This window comes from Selaginella moellendorffii, unplaced genomic scaffold (assembly GCF_000143415.4).
Source record: "Selaginella moellendorffii unplaced genomic scaffold, v1.0 SELMOscaffold_114, whole genome shotgun sequence".
NCBI lineage: Eukaryota > Viridiplantae > Streptophyta > Lycopodiopsida > Selaginellales > Selaginellaceae > Selaginella > Selaginella moellendorffii.
Genome location: NW_003314375.1, coordinates 63300 through 85384, shown reverse-complemented (window position 1 = coordinate 85384; position 22085 = coordinate 63300). Strand labels below are relative to the sequence as shown.

At 42.5% G+C, this 22085-nt stretch overlaps 4 protein-coding genes and 1 long non-coding RNA gene across 5 annotated transcripts; 1 reads left to right on the top strand and 4 right to left on the bottom strand.

The window, feature by feature from the left end:
• Positions 1 to 941: 941 nt before the first annotated feature.
• On the bottom strand, positions 942 to 1318 carry LOC9634416. The gene is made up of 3 exons (XR_002991036.1): positions 1258 to 1318; positions 1052 to 1201; positions 942 to 993 (listed from the first exon to the last, which is right to left on the bottom strand). It is a non-coding gene; the product is annotated as an uncharacterized LOC9634416 (long non-coding RNA).
• Positions 1319 to 2431: 1113 nt separating this feature from the next.
• On the top strand, positions 2432 to 5276 carry LOC9633747. The gene is made up of 5 exons (XM_002991036.2): positions 2432 to 2623; positions 2679 to 2828; positions 2887 to 3030; positions 3084 to 5039; positions 5102 to 5276. The coding sequence occupies exons 1-5, from the start codon at positions 2443 to 2445 to the stop codon at positions 5182 to 5184; spliced, it is 2514 nt and encodes an 837-aa protein (XP_002991082.1). The 5' UTR covers positions 2432 to 2442; the 3' UTR covers positions 5185 to 5276.
• Positions 5277 to 11272: 5996 nt separating this feature from the next.
• LOC9633746 (50S ribosomal protein L20, chloroplastic) lies at positions 11273 to 12752 on the bottom strand. The gene is made up of 3 exons (XM_002990967.2): positions 12639 to 12752; positions 11761 to 12180; positions 11273 to 11463 (listed from the first exon to the last, which is right to left on the bottom strand). Exons 1-3 carry the CDS (start codon positions 12750 to 12752, stop codon positions 11287 to 11289), a joined length of 711 nt encoding a protein of 236 aa, XP_002991013.2. The 3' UTR covers positions 11273 to 11286.
• Positions 12753 to 15931: 3179 nt separating this feature from the next.
• On the bottom strand, positions 15932 to 19364 carry LOC9660589. The gene is made up of 16 exons (XM_024664841.1): positions 19036 to 19364; positions 18625 to 18951; positions 18186 to 18404; positions 18031 to 18123; positions 17765 to 17964; positions 17627 to 17706; positions 17465 to 17578; positions 17365 to 17408; positions 17257 to 17312; positions 17141 to 17199; positions 16935 to 17084; positions 16732 to 16876; positions 16596 to 16676; positions 16460 to 16540; positions 16316 to 16394; positions 15932 to 16252 (listed from the first exon to the last, which is right to left on the bottom strand). The coding sequence occupies exons 1-16, from the start codon at positions 19229 to 19231 to the stop codon at positions 16050 to 16052; spliced, it is 2127 nt and encodes a 708-aa protein (XP_024520609.1). The 5' UTR covers positions 19232 to 19364; the 3' UTR covers positions 15932 to 16049.
• Positions 19365 to 20808: 1444 nt separating this feature from the next.
• On the bottom strand, positions 20809 to 22012 carry LOC9660588. The gene is made up of 2 exons (XM_024664812.1): positions 20910 to 22012; positions 20809 to 20815 (listed from the first exon to the last, which is right to left on the bottom strand). Exons 1-2 carry the CDS (start codon positions 22010 to 22012, stop codon positions 20809 to 20811), a joined length of 1110 nt encoding a protein of 369 aa, XP_024520580.1.
• Between the last annotated feature and the right edge of the window lie 73 nt (positions 22013 to 22085).

The following is a 22085-nucleotide window of genomic DNA, read 5'->3' as shown; positions in this document are numbered from 1 at the left end:
AATGCAGCAAATTCTACATAACCTCTGCTTCAGGAGTTTGCTGTGCAGATCCCATCATGGATAGTCAATTTATATGGTTTGGGCCAAATATATTCCTTGGGCTGATTAACAATGGTTATGTTCCAATTAATCGATAGACGTCAGTGGAGAAGTGGAAGGAATGATCGATCAAATCTCGATCCACAATGGCGCTGGTAGCACCGAGTCCGGCGACTCGGGTTCTTTAGGATCCAGCTTGTGATCGTGAAGCCTCGATGATGGATGGATTGGAATTTTGATGGATGCCAATCCACCCACGCGAACAGCCACGAAGAAGCTCGCGTACATGTTTACTCTGTCCATGTAAGCCTTGCTCGTTGCTACTTGGATCACTGCGCAGAAACAGTTGGTTTTTAGCTTCCAAAAACAGTTCCAAAAAGGAAAGAACTTCGAACCTTTGAATCCAGATTTCTCGATGCAATTGGCGTAGCTTGGAGATCACGACGCACTGCGCCAGATCACGCGGCCCAGGCTAAAAACCAACTGGAAATCACAAGTGTGAGGTGATCGAGGGTGTGGAAATTCGCAACTACTTACAATTACATGTGCTTGCAGCGCTTTGCAAAGGACATCGACGTCGCTTTGTTCTAGCCAGTCGACGTGGTCCATCAAAATCACCTGAGCACCAAGCAATACACAGCATTTCACCAAACAAGAAGTTCCAGGTACGTACCTTGGTGTACATTCGCTTCGAAAGCTCCTCCACAAATGTGGCTGTCTGGATCAACAGGCACTCCTCCGCAGCAAGCCTTGTCTGCAACACAGCACAAAAGTCTTGAAATTCATGGCAAGTCGTTCGTGTGTAGTACCTTGAGTTTGTGGAAGTTTTCCTTTTCCAGGAAACGAGGACAGCAGTTGGATGAAAACTTCCCAGTCAGGCAGCAGCGGTAAAAGTAGTTTCTGTCCCGGAGATGTGAATACGCAGCTGTTGAATTTAGACAGCGGACAATGTAGCTGTGAAAACAAAGGACAAGTGGTTCAATGAGAATCACGCCTGAGAAAGATGTCTTACTTGTATAAGTTGCCCTCCTTGCGTAGCAGACGAAGCTGGCCTTTGCACACTCCAGCACAAAACCACATCGTGAATCTGTTGGTTACGAAGAAAGATACCATCTTCGCAAAAATCCCAGCTTGTGATAGCCAGTTTCCTACACAAGCGAACCTGCTCAGGCAATCAAAGTGAGACAGTTACTTTTGGTGCATGCGGATGCATTATACCAGAGCTCTCTTTGTTGTTGTAGTGTGGGCGCATTAACAAGAGACTCGATGAAGCGCTCCTGTGAAGAAAAACAACAGATTCAGATAACCTTGCTCAAAATTTTGGTTCCATGTTACCGTGGTAGTACAATCCATCCTTGAAGTACCTGGCTTTTTTTCTCCTGGAATAAATAAACACAGCTCTTCACACGGAGATATAAGAAAATTTGCTACTTACCAGAAATTCACAGCCCCCTAGCACTTAGAATAAATTGTTGGATAAATAAGAATCAATCTTTACTACAGTCTAGCAAGCAGCAAGAATTTAAATATGACTTCTATGCTACTAGTATTGAAAGTTTTGCTTTGCTAATCCTCACAATGCTTGTCCTATTACAAGAAGAACAGCAAACTCATAGGGGAAAAAATCCAAGGATGAAGAAATGTCATGCAAAATCAGAAAACATTCTTCTGCCATTGCCGCATGTTGACCTGATGTTTTTGTTATTGTACATACTTGCTACATTAGAAGCTTCAGAATCCTTAAATGGCGCTTGCAGTGATTCCCATTACTCGAGATCCAGATGCCAAGCAAAACACAAGATGTAGAAAATAATTTCCAGCCACTTAGAAGTATATACTTCACTGCTTTGGCAATTGCAGAAGTGGTACAATTCACAACTTATGCCAGTGCCGGAGGCTGCGAGCAATGCAAAATGCTGAAACAGCACAGCAACAATAGTCTACTTCGAGCAGTACATATTGTGACCTTTTACCAAAATGTAACTCCTCTTTCTTTCTTCTTACTCTTTTGGTTGGGCTTCAACTTTACATGGCGTTTCATGTTGTGCACTGCCAAGGTGGAGTAGACTACAGCTTCGAGTGCATTGGAAGCGCTGCGTTGATCTCTGATTACAGCTTCGGTGACTTCTGGATCATCAGCATTCATGATCTGGGATGAGCAAAAAAAAGAATGGCGATCCGTCGAAACAAAAAAACGAAAATAAAACTTACGTGATCCACTAGCTCCTTGATCTTCTTCTTGTGAGGATCTAGCGCAGTGGTTTCGGACTCAGAGGAAAGCTGATACTAGATGTGACGAAAATTTTAATGATGAAACGAGTAAATTGAAATTACTATATTTTGACAGACCCCATAAGATTGGGTGGTGGGAAAAAGGTGTGTGAGGGTAAGTTCTAGGGTTTAATGGAGAGCGTCTGCGATGACGGCGAGGAGCGCTTGCGGGATCTTTGTGGACCTGACTATGAGCGCCTTCAGCGGCAAGGCTATTCGGCCTCCAGGTTGTGGACGGCCGATGTAGATGAGGTTTTGCCCTTGTTTCCAGGAAATCCTCGTCTCGCATTCCAGATATATAGGCTGTTCAACTGTAAGTTCTTTCGCTGTTTCTTTAGGCTACTGTTCTTTTTGCATTTCCTGTGCAGTAAAGGATCGCTCCGACACGATAAGCGACCTAGTGGCAAAGAAAGAAACACGAGACCCCAAGCTGCTACAGTGGATAAAGGAGAGGTTGGAGTGTGTTTCGTACGAGTGGCTGCGTCAATGTGAAAGGCTCCTCATGGAGAAGCCGATAGGTGAAAGTTCTGTGTTTTTGTCTGCTGCTCGAGTATTCTTTTGCTTGTGCCTGTGCAGAGAACACTGGGCCTGATCGTGATCGTTTGTGGCACGAGAGTAATATGAAAGTGGCGATGAAATCGTTACGGAGGGATTACATTGGGGGGGCTCATAAGATATTGTACAAGGAGCTGTGTAAGTTGAGGAAGGAATGCTCAAAGAGTAAGTCTTGAATTCTTCTGTTATTGTGGCTTATAGCACTGGCTATTGTGTAGACGAGCACTACAGCTGCTATACCTCCATAGTACAGGGTTCTGGCACGGGGAAAACACGCGGGGTGATGCAGATGTCGCGCCTGGGAGTGTATATTTGCTATTGCAGCACGGCAGCAGCAAACAGTAGCGCCTGTCCTCCTCGAACTGGGGAGCTTGCCAACCAGCTCAGCCGAACGAACAGCGAGTTGGAGATGGCGCTATACTTCAAAGCGTGGCTTTTTGTCCTCCATGAGATGGCGAAGGGTGCGAAGATGAGCTCAGTGCAGTGGATGGATTCACAGATGGATTCGTCCAGTATTGCGGAGGCCGTGCACAAGAAATGGCTTGAATTGATCAACAGCACAGCTGTAGAGAAAATTAGTGAGTCACCGGATGACAGGAACGAGAAACTACTCCAACGAGAGTTTGAAAACTTGAAGGATGTACTGCCGGACGAGGGGGAGGTGCAGGTGCTTTTTGTTTTTGATGAAGGTCGCGGTCTCTTACCGAATGGGGAAAGCACCTTCGGTATGGCACAATCGCCGTTTGACCAGATGAGGCGAGTGGCGAGAGCTTTCTTCACACACAAGAAATACTTTGCAGTTGTCATGGATACGATGTGGAGTATCAGTAATCTGCAGCCTCGACGGCACGAGGACCAGTCGAGGAAAGCTAATATCCTGGGTTTGCGGCTTTTAAGGCCTATTTATCAGGTGGTGAATATGGACCTTGTTCCTCGGACTACGGATTTGTCTCCAGCTCAGTTGTTCAGGTATGGAAGGCCCCTATGGAGTAGCCGCCTTGACAGCAATCCAAATGTGTGGAGCCTCCTCGATCTCGCGGAAGCCAAGCTGGTTGGGGTGCTGCACGGGGACTTTCAGGGGCAAGCTGTGGACGTTTGTGGTTCTACCGGAAAGGTACAGATGGCTGAGAGCCAGGCGTTGGCCTTGCTTTCAGCATCAGCGGGCCTGGAGATATGCCCGCGGAGTGCGCAAAGCCAGCTTCTTGTCGCTTCTCACATGAGTATCCTTACGTTCATCTCCCTCGATCGTACGAGAGTGCATATCAGTCAGCCCGTGGAGCCCGTTGTGAGTGAAGCGGCCGCTAGGATTCTCAACCGCAAGAGTGGCGAGCCTCTAGAAGTTGCTCTAGGGCTGTTCCTGAACGGCTGCTACAATGGCTATGTGGATGCTGGACCTCGGGGGGAATTCATAGTGAAGCTCATCTTGCTGCAAGCTTGTTGGAGCTTGTACAAGGGTGACTACTACCTACGCCGCATTCCTCTCCGGGATTATATCGGACGATTGCTGGGCTGGGAGGAGGCACAGGTTGACGAGGCATGCAGCGGCCTGGATGAATCCGCTGCCGTCTTTTTTAACAGTTTTATGCTGGTTAAGCAGGGGCAGTTGACACCCGAGATCTTGGCAGCTGCGTTCATGAGAGGCTGTGCAATCATGTACAAAGCCAACAATAAAGTCCGAGGTTATGACATTGTTATTCCGGTCTGGACTTCCAGGGGGATGACTGCGCTGCTCGTTTCGGTCAAAAACAGTAAAAAGTGTGGGTGGCTCAACAAAGCTTCTACGACTGCGTTGAGGCCGAGGCTCATGCAAGTCTCAGGAATCGAAATCAAAGTGGTGACGGTCCTCATCAATGTCCAAGAACCAAAACATAAAGAGCCAGTGCCAACAAAGTTATGGAAGGAGAATGAGCTGCATAAGTCTTACTCGCAGGATGACGACGCTTATGGACAGGAGACGGAGCCTGTTGCGCACATAACAGTTTATGGTCTCGAACGCAACTTTCGTTTCCTTGGTGCTGAGGCGAAGAGACTTCTAGCTGAACTTTCAATTGCGGTGCGGGATACGGAGGTGGAGGCTGGAAAGCAATCAGAGGAAGCGAAATCATGGCTCCATTTGCTGCTTCCTGACACGTATAAGCTTCCAATTCCAAACGTCTCTGACATTAAGGAGCTTGGTAAGACACATTCGTGATACGCTATTCCCATGATATCATGATGCGACATTTCAAGTTTACAGGTGATCCGCGACAGAAGCGCCCAATAGATGCCACAGAAAAGTTTGCGGACGATTTGCAACAGAAACGCCCAAAAGTTGCCTGAGAAAAGCAGAATACTAAGCATGTAGTAGTGCTATGATTCCTTTAAGTAGTATTTAAGCTTCCACTTTGAATTTGTGAAATTTTACTAGTGTTTCAGTCTGTCAAGATGAGTTTGGCTTGCTTCTCTTGAGGGTTATGTTGTAATGGTTTTGGATTATTGTGAATATTAAAAACTTTTATTTTATTTTAGAAAATCAATTTAGCTTTTTGGCTATGTAAATCACAGATGAGAAGCAACACAGAGGAGGCTATGGCCATGGTTGTGAGGCCTTACTATGAATTGTGAGATTTGTATCTAGGGTTTGACTAACTCCTCCAGTTAAAATATCTTAAAAAGCCCTTTAGATCCATATTATAATATAAAATAGTCAATTACTCTATATCTTACATAAAAATTCTATAAATTTCAATGATTAGTTATTGTGTGTATTTTACTATTTCAGTCCATATACTTTTATAGTGTATATAATCATAGAATTAGATTTAGATATACTACCATACATCCTTGGGATATTATTGAATATATATGGATAAAATATTCACTAAGGGCCCCCTTATTAAGCAATTGATTTTTTTCCAATTAGCTTAAGGGAGAGAGATAAAGTGTATTACATATAGTATCAGAGGAAATAGCACAATTTCAATTCCCATTAATTAATGGCTACTTAAAATATAATATACATTTGAATAAGATATATACCATAGGACTGTAGTACAAGTGGATAAGTAATTGCTTCAAATGATTTACACAATAGAAGGATTAGTATATTTAGTGTAGAAATATTTTTAAGGTTTATCTCATGAACCAATTGCTAAAGATTAAGCATGAGACTTTATCTTTAAATGCATATACCTATTTATAAGTTCTATGATCTTTACCTTTGTATTATAAGTATATTATAAGCAACAAAAAGGAACAATCAATAAGGGTTTAAATATAGAATGAAATGGCTTATGAAAAAGTGTACCCCTTTCTCAATTGGTTAAGAGTTTTAAAATATTTAAGGTTAAGTGTTTTTTAGTTTGAATAGTACTAGGTTGGGTGACCTCACGGGAATTTTAAATTTAAAAATTTATTAGTATTAAATTGGCTTAAATTCTAACTTTATTAGTTAGCTAAGGGAATCATATCACATATTAAAATTGATATCTAGCAAGTTCAGTTTGCCTCCAATTGGGTTCAACTTGAAGGATAGAGTGTCAATAAAGTGGGGCTTTTAGGAAAGTTATAGCTCTCAGCTTTTGGTTACGGGGGGATGAACTTATATGGAAGCATAATGGATTATAAGCAACTAAAAAGAACAATTTAAAAGATAATTTATAGGGAAATAACCCATAAAAAAGAGTGCACCCCTTTTTCAATCAGTTAAGGGTTTTGAGATATTTGGGATTTAAATAGTATTAGGTTGGGTAACCTGAAATGAATTACTAAAAGTATAATGTTTCATCAAAGGTTTAAACTCAATGGAAATGAGCAGTTCAAGGAGGATTTGAGGCTAGAAGAATGGAGATAGTAATAAGGTCAAGAAGCTTTGTTTGTACCAACATGAAAAAGATAAAGTGAAGGATAATTGTTTTCATTACTACAAAGCTAAACATTAACATAATGATTCTCTTTTTGTGAAGAGTTTAGAGAATGCTAAAATGAATATGGTGGAATCCATTATATATACACATCCACATCCCATGGTAAAAGTTCAAGAATTGAAGTCTTGAGTTCATAGTAATTCTATAGAACTCAATAATTCTATATACAATCAACTTATGAAGGCCAAGGGCCATTCAAGCTAGTGATGTTAAGATTGTTTTCAATCTAAATATTACACACAAGTTTTTGAGCTTTAATGTGGTAAAAAGTTTAGTTTATCAATGAAAAAGAGCTTGGTAATCTATGTTATAGTTGATAGATGTAACACTCATGTTTACAATAAATGAGCTTTGAGTGTTCTTTGATGATTTAGAGGATTCTCGGCCATCTTTTATTCTAGGTATGGGTGGTTCTAAATATATAGTAGAGATAATGGTTAGAAGTATAGTTAACCACTTGACATATTAGGTTAGCTCTTATTGAGTTGTGTGGCTTTTTGTTAAGTGTCAAGCTTGGGTTTAAGCCCAAGCTCTATATTGTTCTAGTTAATGGGGTACTAGTATGTTGAAATTTTGCTAAAATCAATCTAATATTATTTTGTATGCAAGAGTTGAATACAAGGAGTTAGTGATCATAAAGGATTTTGAGTGTGTACTAGACTTTTGTTTTACAGTGCAACTTGCTTGAAGTTCAACTCCAAATTCAGATGCACTACAAATTGATATTGCAAATGGGAAGGCTTACAAACATATTCCCAAGTAATACTTTCTTTAACATCAGACTTTTGATAAATTTTTCATCCTTGCAAACATATGTATATATATTTTGTTATATGTTTTTTAGGATGGATCCAAATGTTAAAGTTTGAATTTGTCACCCTGTAATATTTAAATATAAGATATTTATGACTGAGAAATAATTTGATATTAGTATTATATTTTATTTTATTATAGTTATAATTAAACTTTTATTTATAAATTAAACCTTAAATAACATAAGGCATTTCTCATAATTACACTCTAAGGAGTTTTATAGTAATAATGAGTAGGAAATTCTACTTAAATAATTAGTAGAAATACTAATCATTAAATAGTAAAGTAATATTTTCTTCTATAAACTAGGTACTAACATAAAACCTCTATTAAATAGCAACTATTGATACTAAAATAGATAATGGTAGTTTACACAGACCTAAATATTATTAAAATTATATTTTTCCTTAAAATACCTAAACCTTAATAATATATTCTTTAGTATTTAAGAATATTTTTATGAATAGCAATGATTTCCTATTGACCTTGCTCCATGTATTTGCAGATCCAAATAATAGAGGATTATATATTAGTCTGTGAATTTTAAAAATCTTTTGGCTATACAGATGATATGGAACACAAACTGCTACTCAACCATGAAGCTCTCCTTGTCTCACCAAGATCCCTAACACCACCTTGTACATATAAATTTGAAATAGAAAGAGATTGACACACTGTGCCAGATCATGCAGCCTCTAGGCTGGAAAAATAAGTACAAATTGCAAGTGTGATGGTGTTCAAGAGTGTACAAATTTGCAGCTGCTTATAGTGCTTGCAGCATGTTACAAACGACATCAACATTGTGTTGTTCTAGCTAGTCAATGTGGTCCATCGGATCTTGATATTATTTAGGATCCTTGAGCGATGGTGCTGTAGATTTCTGTGCTGGGAGAGCATGGCAAGGTTTTGCCATTGTGGCATGCTGTACTGAGCACCAGGGTTCCTTAGTATATATTGGCGACAGCAAATGATTCTTGGTCCTCTAGCATCAATTTCCTTACAAGACTGCATTGAGCTCAACACTACAGCTTGTTACAGGACCAAGGACAAGAGTCTACAAGTGTGAAGTGATTGGAGGCCATCTAGGGATATAAGTTGGCTCCATCAATAAGGCTTTGCTGAGATGGCTGTGTAGACTGCTTTTGCAAGTAGGTGAGTTCATAAAGAAAGAAAGAAGCCTTCTAAGTTCTCACTTCATTTCACTGTACTTTACTTAAGTGTGAAATTGAGGTGTTAATGGAAGTGGTATTGTTAAGATTTTTCCCTAGAACTTGATTTTTCATGTCATTAGACATGTTAATGACATTTGGTCTTAAAAATGGTTGAAGAAGAGTGTTAATGAGATTTAAATATCCAAAGATATGCTTTGTGATTAGGTTTTATGTATTTATTAGCATTTGCAAATATCAGTAGACATGCATTCTATTGGGCCATTGGGATTCTATTGGGTCATTAGAATTATATTGAGGTGAAATGAGAAATTGTAAACAGGAGGAAGTTAATTGAGTCTTAAGAATTTGTATTGAAAGAAAGACTAAGAGTCTTTCTTTCTCTACAATAATTTTATTTTCATAAATTTACTTAATGGTTTATTTGTTAATCATTTTACCCAAAAACCATTTTATTTTCAAAAGCCATTGCAAACTAGTGAAGGGGTTAACTTTAGTTGACTTTGACGTTAGTAGGTAATTTATATAATGCAGCTTGAAAGAATGCTAAATTTTGGGGCTAACATAATTGAGTTGGATAAAATCTAGAGTTTAAGTAGAAAAGTGGCTATTTCACTTTTCTCAAAATGTAACCTTTGTACCTTTTTTTTATAATATTATGTTTGGTGGCAAGTTGCACTTTACATTTAGTTAAATTTTAAAAGAGTAGTGTAAGCTTATGAATTTTGACTTCTTGGGAGGTCACTCATCCCAATACTACTCAAAACCAAAGATGTTTAACCCCAAGTGTCCTAAGATCTTTAACCGATTGGAAAAAAGGGTATATTTTTATTTATATGCACTTTTCTTCTATATTTAAACTTTTATAAATTATTTTTTGAGTCAATCTCTTTGGTTGCTTACAAGTAGTGAACTCTCACTCATCTTAATTTAGTCTTGGTGGCCTTGTGCTTTGGCTAAGGATGGTGATGTTCAATTGAGTTATTTATGATGGCGTTGTAAGTATTTGTATTGTCGCTTTGTTTATTAAGAGGTTGTGTACCTATGGAAGTCCATCTTATAGTCTTCACTTTAGTTTTAATTGAGTATTGATCATTTATTGCTAGCCTCTTGAGTTGTGCTTTGCACTAATTTAATTAGATGTATAGGTGAGTTTATTACTATTTGATTAAATTTGAGTAGTTATTTTGTTTGTATTTGTCTATGTTCCAATGTATTATACTTAGAATGTTACCTTTTTATTGGATAAATATATGATTTAATGATGTGAGTTTGGTATTTGAGTCTTGTGAAGGCAAATTCAAGAGTGATTGTTGGTTGTTTTAAAAATAGTGATTGCTTGTAGACTTAATCAAGGACTATTGACACTTAGCTTAATGATGATTTGGTAATGATGGACTTATTTATCAGATGGTATTGAGGAGGATTATGTTGTTGGGTTTAGTTTTTCCATATTAGTATATCAATTCCATCTCTTTTAGTATTGCCTAATTGCATTTAGTCCATATTAAATGCATTAAATCTTGGACATAGTGATTCACTTCTATGAGAGGTTAAAAATATATAGTAAAGATAGTATGTAAGTTAGGCATAGCTAATAAACTTGAGGCATTGTCTAACTCTCTATTAGTTATATTTGTATAAGTAATTAAAGAGAAAAACTCAAGAGACTATTTGTAAAAATGGACCTTCTTTTTCAATTGGTTAAAGGTTTTGGATTACTTAAGTGTTTTGAATTATTTGCTGAAAAGTCTAAATTTAGGAGTTTATATTTAGTATCAAAGTAGTGACTCTATTAGTGAGCTAGAGAAATCACACCACTTATTGAGATTGACATCTAGTAGTCCAATTTAGTTTGGCTAAGCTCAACTTAAAAGGCAAGATACCATTTTGAAAAAATGGGTGAAACCCAATCAATTAAAAAAGTGGAGGAATAGATGGCTCTTATGTTCCTAAATTCTATCACACCTTCTGATCTTCCACCACATAAACTCTATCTCAAACAAGATGTTATTCTTATCCTCTTAAAGAATATATCTCCATTAGTAGGATTATGCAATTCTCATCTTTAAAAATGCATTACCAAATGTTTTAAATTGTGAAATTGTGATGGGGCAATTTAAAGGGACAAGAGTTTTTATCCCACATATCACACTAATACCATCAAATACGGAAATTCCATTTAAAATGTCTAGACGACAATTTCCAATTTGTTTGGGTTACTACTTAACAATCTCCAAATTTTAAAGATAAACATTTGACTGACTTGGAGTTTATTTGCCCCACCCAATTTTCACTAATGGGCAACTTTATGTGGCTTTATCAAGATCCACATCACCACATGAACTTGAAATTAAAGTTCAAAACACCACACGCCAAAAACCACTTCCTTCCTCAAGATCCTTCTGTTTTTACAATCAACACTGTCTATAAAGAGGTTTTATATTGAACCTCTTTGTAAACCACCCAGCTTTTGCTGGGCAAGTACTAGTATAGTTCATATCATTCAGGACTGCGAGCAACAAGATGAATCGTCAAAAGAAAAGAAAGAAAGGCATAAGTAGACTTACCTTAAGCGGAGGAAGAGAGGAGACTGAGTCTGCCAGGCTCTTGAAAGAATCCGGATCCAAGATCGCCATGTTTGCCAGTAGCTGGCGATTGAGCTCCACTTTCTGGCGATTGAGCCCGTGCATGAATTCGCTATACCCAAGCTATCCAGAAAGAAAGACAAAAGAGTCAGTCAGCTTGGCCCAAATTCTGACGAGAAGAGAATGTGGAGGAAAAAAGAGAACTTGTGAAGGAGAAGAACTGTGAAGAATGTGGAGAAGAAATAAAACTTCGATAAGAAGAAAAAGAAACTGACAAATAGAGCATTGATAAGAAGAAGAAACCGTGAAGAATGTGGAGAAGAAATAGAACTTAGAAGAAGAAACTGTGAAGAAGAGAAGATGTGGAGAAGAAATAGAACTAACAAGAAGAAGAATGTTGAGGAAGAACGCGATTCTTACCCCGTGGAGTCGAGCAGCAGCCCCAATTCTCGTGATCCACAGCTTGTGGAAATCTCTCTTCTTCCTCCGCCTATCGCGATACGAGTGCTCCAGGGCCTTGGCGACCCGATCCCGCGCAATCCTGTGCACCTTCTTGCCCCTAAATCCCTTGGCCAGCTCCAGCACCAGCGCCTTGTTCCTCACGACCTTGCCCCTGCCAGGGTATGGCCCCAGCTCCTTCTTGCCCCTCTCCAGGATCTTGCGCGCCTCCTCCTTGTCGCTGCTGCTCCGCCACGCGCTGCCCGTCTTGCTGCGCGAGCATCGGATGATCGCCGTGCCCCTGCCGCCGCGACTCGCCGCGACTCGCCGCGCGCTGGGTTTGACCTGATGCCGCAGGCGAATGTAAAGAACGATCGCGAAGAGGAGAGCAGCATTCTCGCCCTAGAGAAACCTATCCTATTTGCTCCTGACAATAAGATTCAACGATATTCTCCTTACGAAATCATCGTTCCGTGAACTCCGGAAGAACAAGAAATCTATGGGATGATCCAAGTTGCGCCTGTACTTGTCTGGAATGCAAACTAAGGACCAAAGCTAGGAAACGAAGAAAAGCATAACATTACCAGTTGTTTAGCAGAGGAATCCAGACGCTGCTAATGTGTTTCAGCTTAAAATGGCTTTGGAGTATCTTCAACCAGCTTTTGGAGGTGTCATAGTGGATGTGAGCTGCAGGTCCACTAGATGATTGACCGAGAGATGGCCACTGGACGAACTTCCTGTAAGATATGTACTTTCCTTTGCTCACTAGCAAACTTCTGGTTCAAACAGGTTGAAAGACACAAGTACATGTGATTGATAACGAGCTATGCATTCACAATCCTCACGCTCCTATAACGAACCCAGACAGAAAATGCAACTACAAGAATTATATTGAGGTATGCTATGATTCTCTGATCATCCAAACTAAAGTGTGTATGTTTTCCAGGTGCTTCGACGGGGGACAAGTGTGGCATTTACCTTGGAAGGAGTTTTGACAATACCCTGACAAGTACTATTAGACTCCTTCCAGGTAAGAATAAAGAGGAGGTTGTCAAGCAGCTGCGCTATTATTCAAGGCTCCTGGTCACGGCACTTCCAGTAAGTAATTTTGTATAGTGTTTCTTGCATGTTCACTCTTAACTCATCTATTCAAGGTTTATGTAATCCGTGAGTATGCACGACTTAGCATGGCTTCTCTCCCTGGAAGTTCCTATTCTTACACTGGCTCACTGTAAGTATCACTGTTAAGTTTTCTCTTGAGATATGCAAGCTCTTTACACTTGGTGTTTGTTTTTTCAGTGCTCTGGCTGCGATGGAGAGAGGGATTTGGAACTCCAGTTTTGTTTGTTTATCAAAACTATGGTTTTTCCTCAGCTTGATGACCACACCGGGCCGCAGTGTCACTGGGATGGAGCTAAGCGAGCAGGCAGGCAGGATCCACTTACATTGTCCAAAGGAGGTGAAGCCATTCAAGAGGTTTCACTCTCGTCAAGTGTCAACTCAATGGTAAGCTTCGAGATATTTTTCCATTCATTCGTTTGCTAAGTGACGATCATCACAGGTGGAGCCTTGACTGCGAGAACGTTTCATCAATGTGGATGCTCGTGCTGCCACCGCCCACCCAGCACCACACTGGCCAGCCCCCGGCCGCGCCGCTCTGCCGCCACCGCCACCGCCACCGCCGCCCCGCTGCCCTGCCACCGCGCCCGAAACTAACTCGAAAATTCTGCAACTGCAATTCTTGTCTCGAAAATTCAAGTAGTTTTGCTAAAAAATGGCCCATGTGAGTGTGAGGGTGTTCGAGACTCGAGAGTGTACAAATTCGCAGCTACTTACGTGGAGTGCTTTGCAAAGGAGATCGACGTGGTCTATCAAAATCACCTGAGCACCAAGCAATACACAGCATTTCAAAGACTGAACCCAACAAGATGTTCAAGGTACGTACCCATCCAGAGTATTATCGCTTGCATCAGCGGGCCTGGAGATATGCCCGCGGAGTGCTCAAAGCCACTTCTTGTCGCTTCTCACATGAGTATTCTTGTGGCCGAGCCTCTAGAAGTTGCTCTAGGGCTGTTCCTGAACGGCTGCTACAATGGCTATGTGGATGCTGGACATCGGGGGGAATTCATAGTGAAGCTCATCTTGCTGCAAGCTTGTTGGAGCTTGTACAAGGGTGACTACTACTTATGCCGCATTCCTCTCCGGGATTATCTCCAACGATTGCTGGGCTGGGGGGAGGCACAGGTTGACGAGGCATGCAGCGGCCTGGATGAATCTGCTGCGATCTCTATTAACAGTTTAAATGCTGGTTAAGCAGGGGGAGTTGAGCAGCTGCATTGTAATCATGTACAAAGCCAACAATAACATGCAAGTCGCAGCAATCCAAATCAAAGTGGTGACGGTCCTCATCAGTGTCCAAGAACCAAAATTTAAAGAGCTAGTGCCAACAAAGGAAGGATCTGGCAGGATGACGAAGCTTATGGCAAGAAGATAGTGGACAATAACAGTTTATGGTTTTGAACCCAACTTTTGTTTCCTTGGTGCTGAGACGAAGAGACTTCTGGCTCAACTTTCAATTGCAATGCTAGATATATGGGTGGAGGCTGGAAAGCAATTAGGTGAAGCCAAATCATAAGCTCCATTATGATATGACATCACCAGACTGTAAACACACTTTAAATTTACTCATAATAATGCTCATTAATCAGCTAATGTGGTTTTCCATGAGTTTAAATTTAACTTTGGTTTGGGTGTTTTATATTTGTGATTTCTTAGAGGATATACAAGATAAGTTTAAGTTGACAAAGTTGAACATGAAACAAGCTTAAGAAAAAGATAAAAGATTAGCTGATGAGCATCATCATTATCAAAAAGTACAAAGTTGGTAATGAAGTTTTCTTTAAACTGTTAAATGTAAAATAGTCTCTGAAAGGAGGTTAGTGTTACATTGTCTTCACAGTATTGTGGGCCTTGGATGATTTTACAGTATTTTAGACTTGCCAATTAGTTCAAAAATTCATTTAATGTTCCATGTAAGCAAACTTAAAATATGTATACACTATAGTGATGTTATAGATCAATCCGTCATCCAAGTCTTAAAGATTGATGTTGAGAAGGTTAGTTTGGCCAATATTCTTATTTAAAGATTAGTGAAAATACACTATAAAATAACTCAAGAGTTGTTAATTCAATGGAATGGTCATTTTATGGACAAAGTTACATAAGAAATTGAGGATGATATGAAAAGAGTGACCATTCTATGAACAAAGCTACATAAGAAATTAGAGTGTTTTCAAATTTTAATTATGATTTGGTAAGAAAGGGGAGATTTGAGTTCTATAGCTGTATTGGTATATAATTTGAGCTATTTGTTTTATTTTCATTTTTTATTTCCATAACCATATTAAGTTATATTGCTTTTTTCTTTCATGGTTATTTATTGTGACATTAGTGTTGTAGTTTGATATTTTTCTCCATGACTGTATTGCCTTCATGTGAGGCACCATCTGTGGCTGGATCACGACCGAGCAGTTAAGTTTTCGAAAGTGAAATTTTAGGGTTATTAGAGTACAAGAGATAAAAGACCTTGTCAACTAGTTTACTTGTTACCTGAAGTTTTTACCACTTGATAATTCAGTTTCAGAGCACATGATTTTTAAAGAATACAGTGCAACAAATGCCTCCCCAGCCTGCCATGGCAATCGATCCATATAGTATCATAATCTTGCCAAGGTTCCAACAAGATGCCCAAAGAAAAACATATTTGTTTGTTAATATTGTTTTCTTTATGCCATAACCTTCTTCTCAAACTCCAACTATTGTTCTAGCATTGAGCATGGGAATTCTGTGTGTGTGAAGCCTGGAATGCTGTGGCTCCAAGAGTGCATAATATGATCACTCCTGGATCTGTTGCTGCTGCAAGGTCTAGTGCTGCTCAGCGCTCCTGGCTTTCAGGGGGTATTTTAGTCCAACAATATGCACCTGAATTGATCGTGGAAAGTAGTCCTAGTCCTGCGAAGGTGGCTGCGGTTTTTCGCCATGAAAGGAGTACCACCATTTTTTAAATTTTTTTTGATATGCAGCATGTTTAAGGCGATGCAGCAAATTCTACATAACCTCTGCTTCGGGAGTTTGCTGTGCAGATCCCATGATGGATAGTCAATTTATATGGTTTGGGCCAAATATATTCCTTGGGCTGATTAGCAATGGTTATGTTCCAATTATATATAAGAATCGATAGACGTCAGTGGAGAAGAGGAAGGAATGATCGATCAAATCTCGATCCACAATGGCGCTGGTAGCACCGAGTCCGGCGACTCGGGTTCTTTAGGATCCAGCTTGTGATCGTGAAGCCTCGATGATGGATGGATTGGAATTTTGATGGATGCCAATCCACCCACGCGAACAGCCACGAAGAAGCTCGCGTACATGTTTACTCTGTCCATGTAAGCCTTGCTCGTTGCTACTTGGATCACTGCGCAGAAACAATTGGTTCTTAGCTTCCAAAAACAGTTCCAAAAAGGAAAGAACTTCGAACCTTTGAATCCAGATTTCTCGATGCAATTGGCGTAGCTTGGAGATCGCGACGCACTGCGCCAGATCACGCGGCCTCCAGGCTAAAAACCAAGTAGAAATCACAAGTGTGAGGTAATCGACAGTGTAGAAATTGGCAACTACTTACAATTACATGTGCTTGCAGCGCTTTGCAAAGGACATCGACGTCGCTTTGTTCTAGCCAGTCGACGTGGTCCATCAAAATCACCTGAGCACCAAGCAATACACAGCATTTCACCAAACAAGAAGTTCCAGGTACGTACCTTGGTGTACATTCGCTTCGAAAGCTCCTCCACAAATGTGGCTGTCCGGATCAACAGGCACTCCTCCGCAGCAAGCCTTGTCTGCAACACAGCTCAAAAGTCTTGAAATCCATGGCAAGTCGTTCGTGTGTAGTACCTTGAGTTTGTGGAAGTTTTCCTTTTCCAGGAAACGAGGACAGCAGTTAGATGAAAACTTCCCAGTCAGGCAGCAGCGGTAAAAGTAGTTGCTGTCTCGGAGATGTGAATACGCAGCTGTTGAATTTAGACAGCGGACAATGTAGCTGTGAAAACAAAGGACAAGTGGTTCAATGAGAATCACGCCTGAGAAAGATGTCTTACTTGTATAAGTTGCCCTCCTTGCGTAGCAGACGAAGCTGGCCTTTGCACACTCCAGCACAAAACCACATCGTGAATCTGTTGGTTACGAAGAAAGATACCATCTTCGCAAAAATCCCAGCTTGTGATAGCCAGTTTCCTACACAAGCGAACCTGCTCAGGCAATCAAAGTGAGACAGTTACTTTTGGTGCATGCGGATGCATTATACCAGAGCTCTCTTTGTTGTTGTAGCGTGGGCGCATTAACAAGAGACTCGATGAAGCGCTCCTGTGAAGAAAAACAACAGATTCAGATAACCTTGCTCAAAATTTTGGCTGGAAGAACCTTTCGTGTAAGCCTTGCAAGCGCCCTTACTGCTCGAATGAGTCGACCCATACCACCTGCATAACTTTGTAGATTAGAGGCATCATAGCAGAGTAAGTTCCATGTTACCGTGGTAGTACAATCCATCCTTGAAGTACCTGGCTTTTTTTCTCCTGGAATAAATAAACACAGCTCTTCACACGGAGATATAAGAAAATTTGCTACTTACCAGAAATTCACAGCCCCCTGGCTAAGAAAGGGAACGAGTTCCTTTTCCAGCAAGCTTTCGAAGGTTGGATGTACGCCCTCTCCAAACATTTTCCAGGCATCCTCAAAAGAAAGCCTGCACAGTTCAGATGTGAGGAAATCAAGAATTTTCAAGAGGCTTTACCTCGTTGTTGCCAGACGCTTAAGTTCAAGAAGGTAGCTTTGAGCAGGATTCATATCAACAGCAACCACTTGTTTCGCACCCTGACAAAATGTGGTGGTGCTGAGATTATAAACTTCAGAGGGAAGAGAAATGACTTACTTGAAGGACTAAATCCAGAGCATTGCACCCTCCAGAAGTAAGTGTCAAGACAACGTCTGATGGATTAATGTCCAAAACCTTCTCATCTTCACGAGGATCTTCCCACGACAAGGAGTACAGAAATGTTGGAGGGAACGAGCTTGGACGTTTGGCTTCCAAATCATCCGAGGCCCTTATCGGAAACCGCTGCAAGTTTTGATCTGAAAAGATAATGAATGAAAAGCTAAGCTGCCGACAATCAACACTAGTACGAGCCCCCCCTTTACCATGGCGTCCGATTTTTCGACCAATCCAGATGTAGTAGGGAGCCTCCAACACTGGGACATAAGGAATTCTCCCACTGCCATTAAACTCACAAACTAAAACAAAGCCAGTGCATTAAGCTTTAGAAAATGAAAGCACAAACCACGACATACCACACCTGGTTCGAGCTTGTGTTCCAGGTAGGTTCTGCGCTCCGGCCCCAAGTCAATGCCATCCAAGTCAAACACGGATCTCCAAAACCAGCGGTTAAGCCACGAATGCTGACGGTTGGGCTTATCATACTTGGCGGAGGTGTAAAAATCTGTCACACCCATGATCCCGTCATCCGCGAGATAAGTCAACGCCTTGTCTACGACTTTCATGAATGGTGGGATCACTGCAAAAGAATAAACAGTCCAATCCATTATAAACGAGCTGCGACAGTTACACATCGAAACTGCCAAAGGAAACAATATAAAAAGTCCAGCAATGCGAAAAAACTGTTGATCAATAAAACACACACACAGAAAAGACCAACTGTCGATGTAACAAGCAACGAAAGCAAACGCAGTGAGGACAAACGAGAAAAGAAGTTCTCGTACAAACACTTCACTTACTTGACAATGAATAGGAGAAGGTCACAAGTGTCGCGGCCTGGCCTCGGGGCTGGAACTCGCATGCGTCGCCCTCAATCACCTCGACGTTACTCCAACCAAATCTTTTGGACTTTGCCGCGGCCACGTTGCACAGCGCCGAGCAAAGATCCACGACGTAGATCTTCCGGAACGAGCTCAGGTCCATGTACTTGGACATCATCTTGACGTTCTCAGCAGTGCCGCCGCCCAAGTCAACCCAGACGAGGTCGGATGATCCGCGGAGGCGCGCCGCGCAAGAAGCCAGCATCTGCTCGCGGCCGTGGAGGAATCCCGCGCGGAAGTGATCATCTGGAGGAGGGAATCGTGAGAAATTTCGGCCGAGGATGGAAATATCGGAAGATTTTGGGGGAAAAGGGAGGGACTGGAACTTACATGCATTGGCCTGGGAGCTGTAGAAGGAATCGAGGCGCTGCTTGTGCGATTCCCCCTTGATCCTCCCAAACCACATTGTGGCCAGGCATCGAAGATCCTCCTTCCAGCGCCGCGTCTTGCTCGATTCCTGGAGCTTTTCCATCGCGCACACGGCCCCGGCGGTGATGCACAGCAGGAGCCATATCAGGACGATCATAGCTCGGCTCGTGGCAGAGCAAGGAGAAATCAATGCCGCCGGGGCCGTGCGCTCCCGAAATCCCTGCTGAAGAATCGATCACAATCACAATGCGGCCAGTCGTGACGATCGATCGAATCGCGGCACAAAAGAAAGAACTGTAAAACCCTACAAATTATTTCTGAGCGTTCGGACCAGTATAAAAGGCCGGAGCAGGCATATTCCACCACCAGATGCTAGTATATTCGCAAGGGAATGTTCCTCGCTCGATATTATTCTCTGAGCCTTTGGACCACACCTTTCTTTTTGAAATTTGGAGTGGCTCTATAATTGAATTTCATATTTGCCGTACTTATTGGCACAAGCATCAATTTGCAAGGCAGTTGCAAACAAAGGGTCCACATGGGTATATGGTCCTTCTATTTTCTAGTTAATCATAACAGTTCTTTATGATGAAAGGAAAAAGAAACCAGATAAGACAAATCTATACCATTCAAAAGAACTGGGTAAAATCGCACAAGAATGTTTGGAATATTCTTAGGGCGCCATATTTTAGGGTTCTTCGAGCGCCCGCTGCGCGAGCGCGAGAAGACATTCCATCGTCTTGACATGCCTGGTGAGTCCGAACTCCCCCGAGAAGGTGTAGAAATTCTCCACGTCCGAGATCGTGTCCAGCATTTGTCTTAGATGCATTGCAGTGCCCGCTTCTTGGATCTCTCGCTTGAATCTCTCGCTGCTTTTGGCGAGAACCGTGAGCAGCTCCACAGCGTAGCGCCTGAGCCGCAAGAGCTTGTGGGAGGGCGGTGGTCGGCGTAGAATCCCCGCGATTTTGTGCGCTAGAGCTCTCGAGTCGATGTGTTTGTCTAGAGAGGATTTGTTTGAGTGTGGAACTGTGGCTGCTGCTAGTCCTAGAGCCGCTTCTAGCTCTTTTCCTTCCGCGACAAGGATAAACTCTAGAAGTTTTGGCGTGGAGGTCGCCACTCTACGCGCTTCCTCTTGGCTCAAAAACGCACAGAGGTTGCGAAGGATCTTCGCCGCGCGAGTCGCGAGCTTTGGATTGTCCGCGAGTTTGGCGATGATCTGGTCCAGAGTTTTCTCGTCGCCTCTACACATTCTCCGGCAGTTTCCCGGGCTTCTCAGCGCCAAGACGTTGAGTGCTTCACCAGCTTTCTGGCACAAACGTAGCTTGCTGTTTGCAGTCGCTTGTGCCGTGTCTTGTAGAAAGATCTGGAGGATGTTCCGGATGATCCCACCCGTGCTGCCGATGTTCTCTCTCGCGCAGTCGTCCAGAGCCAGGTTCGTGAGGATGTCGAGAGCGAGTTCTTGTAGAAGTGGATGGTTTTGTGCGTGCTCGAGGATGTTTCTTAGGTGCCTGATCGTGAACACCACCTTTGCAATGTCTTCTCGCAAGAGCTTCCCTTGGTAGCCTGTTGTTGTCGCCATGCGTTTTAGAATCTGGAGCGATTTCTTCAGCACCTTGAGCTCATCTCTTCCCTTTTTTTTCAGCTCGAACCCGTCCTTGATCTCGATCAGAGTCACGAGAATCGGTAACATGCCTCCAGTGTTTCCAATCTTGACGCAGTTTTGCTGATCGGTCGCTATTCTCTTCAGGATTCGCAGGCCAACCAGGCGAAGCTGGCGATCATGAAGAAGGGAGGCAATGTTCTCCAAAGCTCCAGCGATGGCGATGATTCTAAACGAGACGCTCTTCTGGCAGGCAACTTGGCAAACAATTTGTGCAGCCACTCGTTGGATATCTTCCTCGTACTTCTCTTTCCAAGTAAGCATTTCTATCAGCCGCTCTATAACTCCCGGTTTCGTTCCGATTCTCCTCATCGTCTCCTCTGCAAGATCCTCCCGTTCTAGAAACGCCAGCAGGATACAAGCGCCCCCGAGTTGCTCCCTTGCGTTGTTCTCCTGGAGATCATCCATTCCATAGGCCACAAGATCCATGCCGAGTCCATCGAAAACACTGCCTTTGAGACAGTCCGAGTATACTTCATAGTAAAAGCGCTTGACGTTGTCGATTTGATCCGTCCCGAGCCGGCACTCCCGAGTCACCCTAGAAACCAGTCCTTTGTAGCCAACTTGAAACTCCCAGTAAGCTCTCTCCGCTAGAAAGATCAAGGCCTCGGCAAGGACGAGCGAGTAGAAAATACCGAGAGCGTAGTCTTGGTTCTTGTTCTTGGTGGAAATTCCGCTGAGCTCTGCAGTGGAAAGTCGAGTGACCGACAACCCAACGCAGACGAGAGCCGACGCGAGTTGCATGACGTAAAGGAGAGCACTGATTCGGTTGGCAGTGAAAAAGCTTGCGCCTTGATCGCTCGAATTCTTATCTGACAACTTTGTCTCGGGCTTGTGAGCAGGGACTAGATCCGGCTGCGAGGAGCTTCCAAAGATGGTTGGCCGGGTATGGTTTATGATCGACTTTGCTCGTGTTCTAATGGAAATCCTCGGTGCAGCTTGCTGCCACTCCAGCTCGTGGCTCCGGCTGAAAACTCGCGTCCCCTCGGTGAGCAGCAGCACGGAGATGATCCAGAAATCCCTGGCCTCCAGGCTGGTGACGAATCCCCCAAGCAAAACCACCGTCGCCCAGACGAATGCCACGACTCCCAGCCCACTCGCGGCCTTCTCCAGCACCGAGAGCCTCAAAGCTACAAGTATGAGTTCGTGCTCCGGTGGTGGTGGCGATGGCTTTCTCACGCTCTTTTCTCGCAGGCTGCCGGAGGAAGGCGCTGCTCCAGCGGGTGAGAACGGGGACTCCATCTCTATGCTCGTCGCTCCTTGCTCGTGGAAAACCATCGCTCTGCCGGCCTCGACATCTCTCGAGAAGATCAAACTCAACGACGACATTCTTCTTCCTTGGAGCTCGTTT

Bases quoted from the DNA above. Each gene is read 5' to 3' on its own strand.
- LOC9633747 (XM_002991036.2), top strand. From the start codon at position 2,443: ATGGAGAGCGTCTGCGATGACGGCGAGGAGCGCTTGCGGGATCTTTGT. The intron at 2,829-2,886 runs GTGAAAGTTCTG...GTGCCTGTGCAG, and splicing joins CCTCATGGAGAAGCCGATAG to AGAACACTGGGCCTGATCGT. The intron at 3,031-3,083 runs GTAAGTCTTGAA...GCTATTGTGTAG, and splicing joins GAGGAAGGAATGCTCAAAGA to ACGAGCACTACAGCTGCTAT.
- LOC9633746 (XM_002990967.2), bottom strand. From the start codon at position 12,752: ATGCCACACTTGTCCCCCGTCGAAGCACCTGGAAAACATACACACTTT. The intron at 12,181-12,638 runs GTTCGTTATAGG...AGGTTTCTCTAG, and splicing joins TAGTTGCATTTTCTGTCTGG to GGCGAGAATGCTGCTCTCCT. The intron at 11,464-11,760 runs GTAAGAATCGCG...CTTTCTGGATAG, and splicing joins CTGCTGCTCGACTCCACGGG to CTTGGGTATAGCGAATTCAT.
- LOC9660589 (XM_024664841.1), bottom strand. From the start codon at position 19,231: ATGATCGTCCTGATATGGCTCCTGCTGTGCATCACCGCCGGGGCCGTG. The intron at 16,877-16,934 runs GTAAGACATCTT...TTGTTTTCACAG, and splicing joins AAGGAGGGCAACTTATACAA to CTACATTGTCCGCTGTCTAA. The intron at 16,253-16,315 runs GTTCGAAGTTCT...GTTTCTGCGCAG, and splicing joins CGAGAAATCTGGATTCAAAG to TGATCCAAGTAGCAACGAGC.
- LOC9660588 (XM_024664812.1), bottom strand. From the start codon at position 22,012: ATGGTTTTCCACGAGCAAGGAGCGACGAGCATAGAGATGGAGTCCCCG.